Source organism: Phocoena phocoena, chromosome 3 (assembly GCF_963924675.1).
Source record: "Phocoena phocoena chromosome 3, mPhoPho1.1, whole genome shotgun sequence".
NCBI lineage: Eukaryota > Metazoa > Chordata > Mammalia > Artiodactyla > Phocoenidae > Phocoena > Phocoena phocoena.
Window position 1 is genome coordinate 37,344,234 of NC_089221.1, and position 12,710 is coordinate 37,356,943.

Consider the following 12,710-nt stretch of genomic DNA (forward strand, 5'->3'; position numbering starts at 1 on the left):
TCCCAACAGGAAAATAAAAAGTGAGTATAAATATTGTCTAACTCATCAGAACCTGTTTCTGAATTGGATATTGACTATTGCTGGCAAAAGGGTAATGTCCTATTCCACTTTAGCCCACTGGCCTCCCTGCTGTTCCTCCCACTTTCCAGATACATTGTGACCTTTGCCCTGGTTGGAATGTTTTTCCCCCAGATATCCACATGGCTCTATCTTTCATCTCCTTCAGATGTTATTCAAGTGTCACTTTCTCATGGAGGTCTTCTCTGCTCAGTCTATTGAAATCACTCTACACAACCCCTAAACCCAAAAAAGTCTTCTTCCCAGCTTTATTTTTCTTCTTGGCTCCTATCACCATCTAGCATAGAACACGTATATTTGACAAATTTGGTTAGATTTCACGTACTAACTTGTAAGCTCTATGAAGGCCTTTATTTCACTGTTGTATACTATGTACCTAGAAAGGTGTTTCTATGTAGCAGTCACTTGATAAATATTTGTGGAATGAATCAAGTAGAGAGGTTTCAAAAGACCATTGGAGAATGTCATGGCTTTTAACTATAATACTTTAAATCTAAGATCAGTGGCAACCTTAATAGGGAAGATCTTAATATCCATTTCTTCTAGGAGAATGTCAACTAAATAAACATATATAATAGATAAATACATGTTTCACAGATTCTCCTATTTCCTTTCCCAAATCTTAACCCACTCTCCTGCTGCCCTCTCCCCTTCCAAAAAAAGACGACAGATTAAAGGAAAAATGCATTTCTTGCCCATTGGCCTTCTCCTCTCATTCCACTGCTCAGGACCAAAATCTTGGATACTTTCTCATACCTACATTCAATTCAGGATCTATGATTACTCTCACAATCTTCACTGCTATTGTCTCTTGAAGCCACAATGAGCTTTTGCCTGAAATACAGCAAATTGTCTTCTAATTGGTTTCTCTACTTCCAAATTTGATTCTCCACAATCTATTTCCAAATCAGCCAGTGTTATGGACTGAACTGCGTCTCACTAAAATTAATATGTTTAAGCTCTAACCTCCAATGTAGACACAACCTTTGAGACAGTCAGAGACAGAGCCTTTATAGAGGTAGTTAACATTATGTAAATACGGTCATAAGGTTAGGGCACTAATCTGATAGGCCTCTCTCCTTATAATAAGCAACAGGGGAGAACTCAGTCTCCACCATGTGAGGACACAGCAAGTAGGGAGCCGACTTCAGGCCAGGAAGAGAGCTCTCACCAGAACCCAACCACACTGGCACCCTCATCTTGGACTTCCAGCCTTTAGAAGTAAGAGAAAATAAATTTCTGTTGTTAAAGCCACCCAGTCTATGGTACTAGTAAGCCTAAACTGCCTAATACATAGAGTAATTCTTTTAAAAGCTAAGTTACACCATGCTATCCCTCTGTGTGGAACCCTCCATTGGCTTCTTACTCCTCTGAATATTAGTTAAGAGCCCTAAAAATCCTAGAAATTGCCTTTAGGAACCTATAAATTCTGGCTTTTCTTTCCTCCTTAATCTCATTTCCTACTACTCTCCCCATCCATCACTTCCTTCAACCACACTGGCCTCCTCTCTTGTGCTTGAACCCACCAGGCGTGTTTCCATTTCAGGACCTCTGCACCAGCTGTTCCTTCTGCCAGAATCCTCTTTTCTCAGTACTGTCATGATTCACTCCTCACTTCCTTTGAGCCTTTGCTCAAAAGTTAATGACTTAATGAAAAAAATAATGCATTTGGGGCATCTATTTCTAAATGTCAGTTTAATATACTTGCAACTTTATAGTTAGATTGTATCATCCATTATAGCTTAAAGGAATACTTAAGTTATAGCTTCCTTTTATTAACAGAATGTTTGGTTTTCAATACCCTCAAGAACTATTGCAATAAATCCAAATAATATTCCAGCCCTAATTATATTAGGAATGAGAGTCAATAAATTAGATCACCTGAAATGAGCTTATATTTTTAGTGATTTAGATGGTTTTTATTTTGTTTTTGTTTTTCTTGCAGTATGTGGGCCTCTCACTGTTGTGGCCTCTCCCGTTGCGGAGCACAGGCTCCGGACGTGCGGGCTCAGCGGCCATGGCTCACGGGCCCAGCCGCTCCGCGGCATGTGGGATCTTCCCGGACCGGGGCACGAACTTGTGTCCCCTGCATCGGCAGGCGGACTCTCAACCACTGCGCCACCAGGGAAGCCCTCGATGTGTTTTTTTCAGCAGATATTTGGTAAGTACCCACTATGCAAGGTTGACTGGCCACTGAGGGTCAAAAATAAAATAGTCCCTACTTAGAGGAGCTTACAGATTAGTAGGAACCAATTCATGTTAAAATAATAATTGGTTTTAACACAAAGCAAAATTTAAATAGAATTCTTTGGTAGTTTTTAATTTATTTCCCTTTTTAAATTAGATCCAAGTAAAAGTATATTGCTCTTTTTGTAAATTATTCTCATTAAACAAATTATATATCAACTAGCACAGAGATATATGTGTAATTATTTTCCCCAAAACTAGCACTAGTCATCTATAAGTGATGCTTGCATCATTTAAAAAATAAGCATGGGGCTCCCCTGGTGGCGCAGTGGTTGAGAGTACGCCTGCTGATGCAGGGGACGCGGGTTCGTGCCCCGGTCCGGGAAGATCCCACATGCCGCGGAGCGGCTGGGCCCGTGAGCCATGGCCGCTGAGCCCGCGCGTCCGGAGCCTTGCTCCGCAACGGGAGAGGCCACAACGGTGAGAGGCCCGCGTACCGCCAAAAAAAAATTTAAAAAAGCATGTATCACAAAACATGTTAGAACAGTATTTTCAATAACAGGACTCGACCCCAAGAACTAAAATAGAAAAGTGATGTTATATCCACAAATGAAACCAGTAAATTTAGCCAAGGGCCAGAGGTTTCGGTGCAGAGTACCCCTAAAGGGTTTCTGGCAAAAAGTTTTCCCTGGTTCTAACAGGCAGCATCTCCTATTTAAAAGTTTCACTCCTCCCCGACACATCCGTGGAAAACCTATTGGCGCGCGAGCTCTTCCTTTCAGCAACAAACTCTTCGGTTCAAGATAAACTAAGTTGCAGAAGCTACGTGATTGGCTAAGAAATAATGACGTAAGATTTCTCAAGCCCACTGAGAATCGTCCTCCCCTAGCCTGCCTCAGATTCCGCTTTCCGATTGGTTATTACGGCAAGAAGGCGGGGCCAACTGCTGAAGTTGACCTCTGGGTCGGGAACCCCAGCAAACATGGCGGCGGCCAGGTGCTGCAGGCTTGTGCTCCGTGGTTCAGGGCTGTCACTGCACACCGCGGCCGAGGCCGCCGTCAAGGCTCCCGAAGTGACCGGCCCAGATGTCGCGGCGGCCCCAGTCGCGCGCTACCCGCCGATCGTAGCCTCTCTGACTGCCGACAGCAAGGCGGCACGGCAGCGGCGAGTGGAGCGATGGCAGGCCACGGTGCACGCGGCCAAGTCGGTAGACGAGAAGCTGCGAATCCTCACCAAGATGCAGTTCATGAAGTACGTAGTTTACCCGCAGACCTTCGCCCTAAACGCCGACCGCTGGTACCAGAGCTTTACCAAGACGGTGTTCCTGTCGGGCCTGCCGCCGCCGCCGCCTGCCAAGCCCGATACCGAGCCCGCGCCGGCTCTGGACGTAGCGGCCCTGCGCGACGCTGCCTGTGATTGCCTACTGCAGGAGCACTTCTTTCTGCGGCGCAAGAAGCGTGTGCCTCTTTACCTGGAACGTGAGGCCATCACCTCGCCTTTCTTGGACCAGCTGGTTCTCTCCCTCACGGGCCTGCTCAGCGCTCGCAATCCGGCCCTGGCTGCCGCCGCCCTCGGTGAGCATCGGGCCCGCCACTCCGGGCGGGGGAGGTGGGGATGGTAGGGGACCTCTCTGCGCCAGATTTGCCCCCTCTTCCTTTCTTTCTGCTTGGTCAGTTTTTTTTCTCAGTCCTTTCGCTCCTGGCTGGCGACAGCGTCCGGAGACTGGGTTCTCGTGCATGTGCTGCCACCTACTCACTGTACAGCCCTAGGCTAAGTAGCCTAAGCCCTCCAGGACTGCTTTGTGAAGGTCCAGACAAGTGTTGGTTAAGAAAAGGGGCTCCTAGAGAGCGGGACAGGCCTGGGGTTGCCTTTTAGCTCTTCCATCAAAAAGTTACTGACCTTATGTTAGTTTATAAACCGATTTTGACCTAGTTTTTCTCATTTTCAAGATGAGAATACGATAATAGTACTACTTGGTCATAGATAGAACTGTTAAGATTAAAGGCGATATTGATTAAAATACCTAACGTGTATTCGGTACTCTCTATGTACCTGGGCCTGTTCTAAATTTTATAATGTGCCAAATTTAATCCTCACAGTAACTTTACAGTAGGCACCATTGTTTTATAAATGAAAAAACAAACAGATCCAAGGTACAGAAACGTAAAATGTATCTAGTTAAAGAGGCTACAGCTGGTAGATTTGGAGGACGGGCTTCAAACCCAGCCATTCTGGGTTCCCAGTAAACAATCAGCAACTTCTGTTTTACTGTTACATGCAGGCATGAAAAATAATTAATGGATAGACAGTTTTAAAAATCAGTGTTTCTGACGTGTTCATCATTTTATATCAGCCACCCAGTAGGTATCTTAATAAATATCTATTGAATTAACGTTACTGTGACTGTAGGTGTGTGCTCAACTGAGTCTTGCAGTGCTCTTGTTTCTTTCATCCCAGTTGGGAATGAAGTGGTCTTGAGAGAAGCGTCACAGACTTTGCTCGTGATTGATGGCCTGGGAAAGTTGACAATCTCGTCAAAACCCAGGTTCCTCTTCTGTATAATGGAGATAACAACTATACATACCTTTGAGAGTTATTGTGAAGACTGAATTAGTAATTCATAAGACAGCTCTGACTCTTAATAAACATTTTATTTCTGGTGAATGATGCTGCTGTTAGTTTTATTTTATGTTTGTCCTTAACTGAGAAACCTCTTTGGTTACAATGCTTAGTGTAGTGTGGCACAAGTAGACAATAAAGGTTTGAGCGTTATATTAAAGTTGTGATTGTTTAAGTTAAATTATTACATAATCCAGACTCTATATCTTACATCAAAGAGTAATTTTTGATGTATTTTCAGCTAGCACAGTCATTCTTGAGTTCTGTATTGCAGAGTTTGGTGTGCTTACAATAACTAAATTCATCTAAATTATCATATAAAAATTTTTGAATATCTTTTGATAGACTGTAAACGCCCAGTTCACTTTTACTGGTTGCGTGGTGAAGAAATTATTTCTCGTGGTCATCGGAAAGGTCGAGTTGATGCTTTGAGATACCAAATAAATGATAAACCACACAACCAGATTCGAATATCCAAGCAACTACCTGAGGTAAAGATTTATTGCATATGTTTCTGTTGACAGTTGAGGAGGAAGTGTTATGGCAGGCTAGGTAATGGGCTACGTAGGATAAAAAGTTTTGGATAGAACTCTTTTCTTTCAAGTGTATTTGGAATATATCTCAGCTATAATTCTTTTTCAGCTTTTTAACTTGCTATATTATATATATTTTGCAGAGGTCAAATAATCCTTTTAAGTGGGGTTAAGTCCTCAGTTTTTAGGACCATACAAATCTTTTTTTTTTAATGAAAATACGGATAATAGTTTATGATTGTAATTTACGGTAAACTACCCTACCTAATTATAAATCAAGGCATTTTTACAGCTATAAGCTGGTCATCTTATGTGTATACACTTCTTTTGGAGAAAACAAGTGTGTTTTGAGTGTCATCTGTATGTCCATGTCAGTGGTTGGCACATTTATTCTGCAGAGGTCCAGATAGAAAATATTTTAGGCCTTGAGTGTCATAAGTCTCTGTTGCATTCTCAGTTCTTATCATGTAACAGCAGCCGTGTACCATAGGTAAATGAATTTGCATGACTGTGTTCCAATAAAACTTTAGAAAAACAGGTGACTGGCTGGATTTGGCCCATCACTAGATGGTAGTGTTAAATCATTTTGTAAAATCATCTCATTTTTAAGATTTTTAAATCTATTAAGAATGTGACTAAAACATGTGCTAGTGTTGCTGTGAATTCACTTATGACTTTTTCTTTAAGTTTGTGCCGCTGGATTATTCTGTACCTGTAGAAGTCCCAGTTATGAATTGTAAGCCAGACAAACTTCCATTATTCAAACGGCAATATGAAAATACCATATTTATTGGTAAGTTTCCTCTTTTAATAAATGAGTTCAAAGTGTCCTGTGCAAATTTGCATAATTAATTCGCTTATTTTTTTATTATTATTTTTTTGCGGTACGCGGGCCTCTCACTGTTGTGGCCTCTCCCGCTGCGGAGCACAGACTCCGGACGCGCAGGCTCAGCGGCCATGGCTCACGGGCCTAGCCGCTCTGCGGCATGTGGGATCTTCCCGGAGCGGGGCACGAACCCGTGTCCCCTAGCATCGGAAGGCGGACTCTCAACCACTGCGCCACCAGGGAAGCCCCATAATTAATTCTTGATGACCAAGAGATTCAGATAGTCTATAAGCAATGTAATTCATCTCAGGTTGCAGTTTGCATGAAAATTGGAAAGAAAATATTCTTTCAGCTTGCCATTTAAAATTTTACTTGTTTCTACTGAATTAACAGTATTTAACAAATAGTTATGTTTATTAGGCTTTGTTGATTTATTATTTATATAGAAAAGTAATTTGTGTTTTTTCAAAAGTAAACAGGTAAGAACTGGATTTGAGGTAGTGATTGGCTTTTTTTTTAACAAAAGCCTCCCATTTGTGCCACACGCTGATAACCATCAGGAATATAAAAATTAATAAGGCCTGATCCCTGTGCTCATGCAGCTTATACTTTGGCTGTTTTTTCTTTGTTTATTAATTCCTAGCTGATTGAGGAAGATTTTTAAGAAAGCAGCTTTCTGCTGGTCCTCCAGAAATGTTTTATCAGTCCCTTCTCAGTCGCTGTGGTCTTAGAGAGTGAATTATGGGGAACTTTTGGTTGAAAAGACTTTACCACTAAAACCAAGAATTTCAGCATTATAAAGGAAGTTTTTAAAGTCATGAAGCGTTTGTATCCTTTGGTGATTATGACCAGCAGAATAACAAAGCTCCTAGTGATGACCGAGGAGTTTGAGAAAACTGAAATAATAGGGAATTTTAAATAAATTTTACATATATTCTTTTGACCTATCCTATGTCATAGTGAGCCGATGATAGCTAGCAGATTGTACTTTCAGATGAAATTTATTGTAATCAATAAAATAAATAAGTAAACCAAGCTTTCCGTTTGTGTATTTTGAATGCTGATCACATAATGAGTAGAGGAGACAGATAGCCTTGAAACAAATACTGAGGACATGTGCTCCAGATATTCTACTTGTGTATTTCATCTGAAATGTTTTTATTTTGCTCTTCAGGCACAAAGACAGCAGATCCACACTGTTATGGACATACCCAGTTTCATCTGCTACCTGACAAATTAAAAAGGGAAAGGCTCTTGAAACAAAACTGTGCTGATCAGATAGAAGTTGTTTTTAGAGCTAATGCTATTGCAAGCCTTTTTGCTTGGACCGGAGCACAGGCTATGTATCAAGGTAAAACTAGTTTTATGGCATTATAGTTATTGGATGACATTTTAAGAATTTAATAGATCAAATTGTTTTCCTTGGGTTAAAATGTAGGCTGAATCTTCACATTTTGAAAACTTTTGCATTGACACAAAATGCAGTTGTTTTAAAGTCCATAATTAAATATTTTACATTTGTAGTTGGTAGGTGGCACTTTGGTAGTTACTCTGATCTTTTACTTTGACCATTTTTGTGTGAATGTATTTTTTTCTGATGATGTTCTCAAGCATTTCAAAGACCACGTAACTGAGTCAGCTCTGTAGATGACAGCAGCTTTCTGAAACTAGAAAATGAAATGTTTTCATGGATTAAATTTTAGATTAAATCACAGTTATGATATATAACTTCTTTGAAGGCCATATCTAGGGTGTGAGTTAGGAGACTGTTCATTCAGTTAATGACTTATGGTTTTTACATACCAGGTGCTGTTGGCCTTGGAGATATAGTGTTGAGTGAGAGAGACAGATCCTGCTCTCCTGGAGCTTATGTTATAGTAAGGAGAGTAAAAGATAATAAACATGTAGTATTTTTAGCTAGTGGTGTTACTCTGGAGAGACTATACTAGATGAGGGGTAGCATGATTCATAGGTTGCAGGTATAAATGAGACGTGGGGCAGAATCTATTTAAACAGAGTTAATTCAGGGGAGGTCTCTAAAAAAATGACATCTGAACAGAGACCTGAATGGTGAGGAGCTGCCTTTGCACAAACCTGGGAGAAGAACACTTCTAGGCAAAAGGAATGGCAAGTAACTCTGAGCTAGGAACGGACTTGAAGTGTTGAAGGAACAGCATGAAGGCTCATGAAGAAAGGGAGGGGGAGAATGGAAAGCGATAGGAGGTGAGAGAGAGGAAGCTGGAGGCATGCCATGGAGGACTTTTAGAGCCAGCCCATTGTGAAGCATTTGGATTTTGTTACAATACAATATATACCTAGATTACTCCTGTATAAGCATCCGTGAGGAATTTTAATACAGATTTAATTGCTGCCAGGCTCACCTTTTTCCTTTATTTATATATATGTATATATATACACATATATATATACACACACACATGTATGTATGTATATATATATATATATATATATTTTAACCTTACACTTACAATTGTTGACTTACGTTTTTGTAATAGAAATAAATGGATAAAGTAGGAATAGGAGTAGACAGAATCAGAAAAAGTAGAAGGAAACTTTCTTGAAGATACTAGAATGGCATTGTTCGTTCATAAAAGATAAAGTACTTCTTTTCACAGTATAATTCTATATTTTAACAATACTATTTATTGGCCATCTTCATTAAAGCTGATATAAAATATGTGTGGCAAAATTTATAAGTTATTCCTTGGCCCTGGCAGTTGGATTTAAAAGTATTAAAGCCAGTTAGCCTGGAACAAGAAGCAGCCAGAAAACTTGAGTAGTAAAGGTATTAAGATATCCTGGAACCTTATGATGGCGTAAAATACACTAGGCAAAATGAAAGCAACTCATAAAATCAATTTTGAATTATAAATTAAGGCACAGAATTCATCTAATTATATGGTTGAAGTTCTTAGAAAGTCAAGTTTTTTTCTGAAGGGCGTTTTTTTGGGTAGATTTGGTGAAGTAAATGGCCGTAACGGTTATTGGATGTTAGATGCTGCTGGTATAAGGAAAATTTGAACATATTTGAGGTTGTGAGTAATCATGTGGTTAGTACCAGATGTAGGAGAGATCTGCATAGATAGAGCTTGCTGCTCTTCTTAGATGAAGTGAGTTAAGGTTGAAAGCTGATGAAGTCCAAAGTTGTTGAAAAGGTGTATCCTGAACTTTGGGGATAGTAGAGGGAAGGAAATAGTTCTTGATGCAGAAATGGAATATAGGATTAGAATGGAGAAGATAGAGAAAACTTTGATATCTTTAGGAATTTGGTAGGTAAAATATATAGGTTTTAGGAGGTATTTTATATCCTCTAATGTGTGTGTTTTGTTTTGGTAAAATATATTCTGTATGTAAGTTTCAGCATAACTTTCTTCTACAGGATTCTGGAGTGAAGCAGACGTTACTCGACCTTTTGTCTCCCAGGGTGTGATCACAGATGGAAAATACTTCTCCTTTTTTTGCTACCAGTTAAACACTTTGGCGCTGACTGCACAAGCTGATCAAAATAACCCTCGTAAAAACATATGTTGGGGGACACAAAGTAAGCCTCTTTATGAAACAATCGAAGATAATAATGTGAAAGGTTTTAATGATGATGTTTTACTTCAGATAGTTCACTTCCTACTGAATGGACCAAAAGAAGACAAATCACAGCTGTTGGTAAACTAAGAAAAAACATTTGATTTGAGACTTTGGGAATACTTAAATTTCACTGAAGGAACAATAAAAGGAATTTTAATAATGAGACTTCTGTCAAATATTAAATGTACTGATTTTCAGACAAATATTTCTTATGTTAACCTCTGATTAGACCTTTCATTTGGCTCAAAATACATCACTAAAGGATTTAATTTTAGATATAGTATGTCGATTAAAAATAATTTTACTTATATGTGACTAACTGATGAGACTAATTGAGCAATCATCAATACCTGGTATTAACTGTGTGTGCAAGCTCATACTACTTGCTGCATACCACTCACTGCATGACAGGCCAGTAATTTGAGAGACAAGGTGTTGGCGTAAGGAAAAATGACGTTATTTGGAAAGCCAGTGAGCCAAGATGGCGGACTAACATCCTAAAGAATTATTTTAATTCAGGGTAGAATTCTAGCTTCTTTTATGCTAGGGAAGGGGGAATAATCTTGTGGACAGTCTTCTGACTGGTTGGTAATGAGATAACCAGGTGGTATTCTGGGAGTCAACATTAATCAACCTTCTGGTTCCAACCTGGCTGGGGTGTATGTGCTTGTGGTCAGCATGTAGTTAACTTTTTCTACCTGGTGAGAATTTTAGTATCTATAAAACAACTGAAGTATATGACTCAGAATATTATCTATAGCCCTCAAGGAGGAACTACAGGTCTTTTGACTTTGTTTTATGGCTAAACTATTATTTTGTCTTGCTTGACTCTTTTCCTTTGTTTCTGCATTGTCTCATTTATCTGACTAAATTTGCTGTTTGGAACTCAGGGAAGGCCTTGGAGGCTGAAGCTTTTCTACAAACAAGAGGCAGGGGATATGGAGGTTCTCTACCCTGGAAGGCCCTGCAGGTCCTGCTCAGTTTTCTATGGTTTTAAAAGTAATATAAAGACAGTTCAGTGCTTGAGAATATTTAGATGTTTTGTTATATTTTTTCTTTTTAATTTTTTATAATAATATCGTATAGAGTTTCAAAACCCTACACAAACCCCTTCAAAACATGAACAGTATTTTGCACATATAGGAAACTGGCACGGAGGAGTTAAAGTGACTTTAATAAGTTTTCACAGATGATTAATAATATAACTGATGAATTATATGCAACTTAGTTTCCTTAGAGCTTGGAAGTAACATTAATATATTTCTGCTAGTTTCATTTGTTCTATCCCAAAGATTGGGAAACGAGGTTTGATATGTTTCAAAATCAATTGTCGGTAAAATTGTTAATCTTGTTGAGAATTAAGGTTCATTCAAACTATTTTTAGTGAGAAAAAATAATTACCTTTGTTGTTGTTGTTGTTGTTGTTGTTTGGCCGTGCTGTGCGGCATGAGGGATTTTATTTTAGTTCCCTGACCAGGGATCGAACCTGTGCTCAGTGGAAGCACCGGATCACCAGGTAATTCCCCTAATTACCTTTATATAACCATGCTAACACTTACGATTTTATATAACCGCCTGTTGTAGATATCTAAAATAATCCATTATTTACTGTAGTTAATAACAAATGCTGTTTTTTCTTTCTTCCTTCTTCCTTCCCTCCCTTCCTCTCGCTCTTTCAAAACAGAGGTCACAGTTATATGGAATAGATGCCTCAGCTAGAAGGGATTATTTACTACAAATGATTGCTAAACTGAAGGAATATTATTTGAAAGTTGTAATTCAGTTCAGGCAAGTGCCTCCTTTGCAAGGCATTGTGCTAAGTGTTCCATCTTTACTTCCATTTTTTGCAGAATGCCATGTAATTTCACTCCACCATTCTTTTATTTAAGCTGTTTCCAAAGCTTGGAATACTGTTTTCTACCCCTGGTCCTGTTTATTCCAACCTGTCTGTTGCATTCTCATTCATCCTTCATAGAAAAATGCAGGTATAGAGGGAACAACCATATCAAGCTCCAAATAAAATATCTCTTAATCTTCACTCTCACTTTCTAACTAATTGAACCTTGGGCAATTTGAGTTACCATCCTTGATTTCTGCCTCCATAAAACAAAATAATTTCACAAACTTGTCTAAGGATGAAATGAGCTAGCGTATGTGAAAGTGCTTTTAAAATATTATGTAATTAAAATATTGAGGGTTCAGATGAAATACTTTTCTTTTCCTAAACAGATTGTAATTGATTGTCCCATCCTTTGAATACTTCTTCCTCTATGGTAGCACCTGTTTCATTGTTTCACAACAATTTTTCTCATTACCAATAGTGGACAACACACACATCAGACATACACACCTGTATGTACTTGTCAGGACTTCATAGAGCACTTACCATATTCTAGAGCATGGTCTAGATATTTTACCGATATTAGCTCACTTAATCATCACAACCATTTTGTGAGCTAGGGACTATTATTCTCATTTTGCTGGTAAGTTAACAGGCACAGAGAGCCCAACAGCTTATTGCAGGTCACACAGCTAGAAAGTGGCAGGATTAGAATTTGAGCCCAGGTGGTCTGACTCCAGAGCCTATGGTAGATATTCCCCAGTAATACACTATAGATGTAGTCAGTGCTACAGCAGTGTATCAGTGGTATAAATTTAGATAAAGGAAATGTTAATACTGACTGATACGAATCATAGGAATGTGCCTTGGAGCAAGTAGCATTTGAATTGGTTCTTGATAGATGGCATTTTCCAAAAACAGGAGAGTAAGTGGATAGATCTGTGAATGAAGGTGAAAAGTTCAAGATTTACCTGGGAAGTAGCCGGTAACTTGCTTTACCCAAGTAAGGTGTAGTCTAAAAGCA

At 39.2% G+C, this 12,710-nt stretch overlaps 1 protein-coding gene across 1 annotated transcript; it reads left to right on the top strand.

Moving 5' to 3' along the window:
• Positions 1-3,243: 3,243 nt before the first annotated feature.
• On the top strand, positions 3,244-10,011 carry MRPS30 (mitochondrial ribosomal protein S30). The gene is made up of 5 exons (XM_065874919.1): positions 3,244-3,839; positions 5,230-5,375; positions 6,105-6,210; positions 7,418-7,594; positions 9,644-10,011. The coding sequence occupies exons 1-5, from the start codon at positions 3,248-3,250 to the stop codon at positions 9,931-9,933; spliced, it is 1,311 nt and encodes a 436-aa protein (XP_065730991.1). The 5' UTR covers positions 3,244-3,247; the 3' UTR covers positions 9,934-10,011.
• Positions 10,012-12,710: the final 2,699 nt, after the last annotated feature.

Coding starts and splice junctions, on each gene's coding strand:
- MRPS30 (XM_065874919.1), top strand. CDS start 3,248: ATGGCGGCGGCCAGGTGCTGCAGGCTTGTGCTCCGTGGTTCAGGGCTG. Junction 6,211..7,417: donor TGAAAATACCATATTTATTG/GTAAGTTTCCTC, acceptor TTTGCTCTTCAG/GCACAAAGACAGCAGATCCA. Junction 7,595..9,643: donor AGCACAGGCTATGTATCAAG/GTAAAACTAGTT, acceptor TTTCTTCTACAG/GATTCTGGAGTGAAGCAGAC.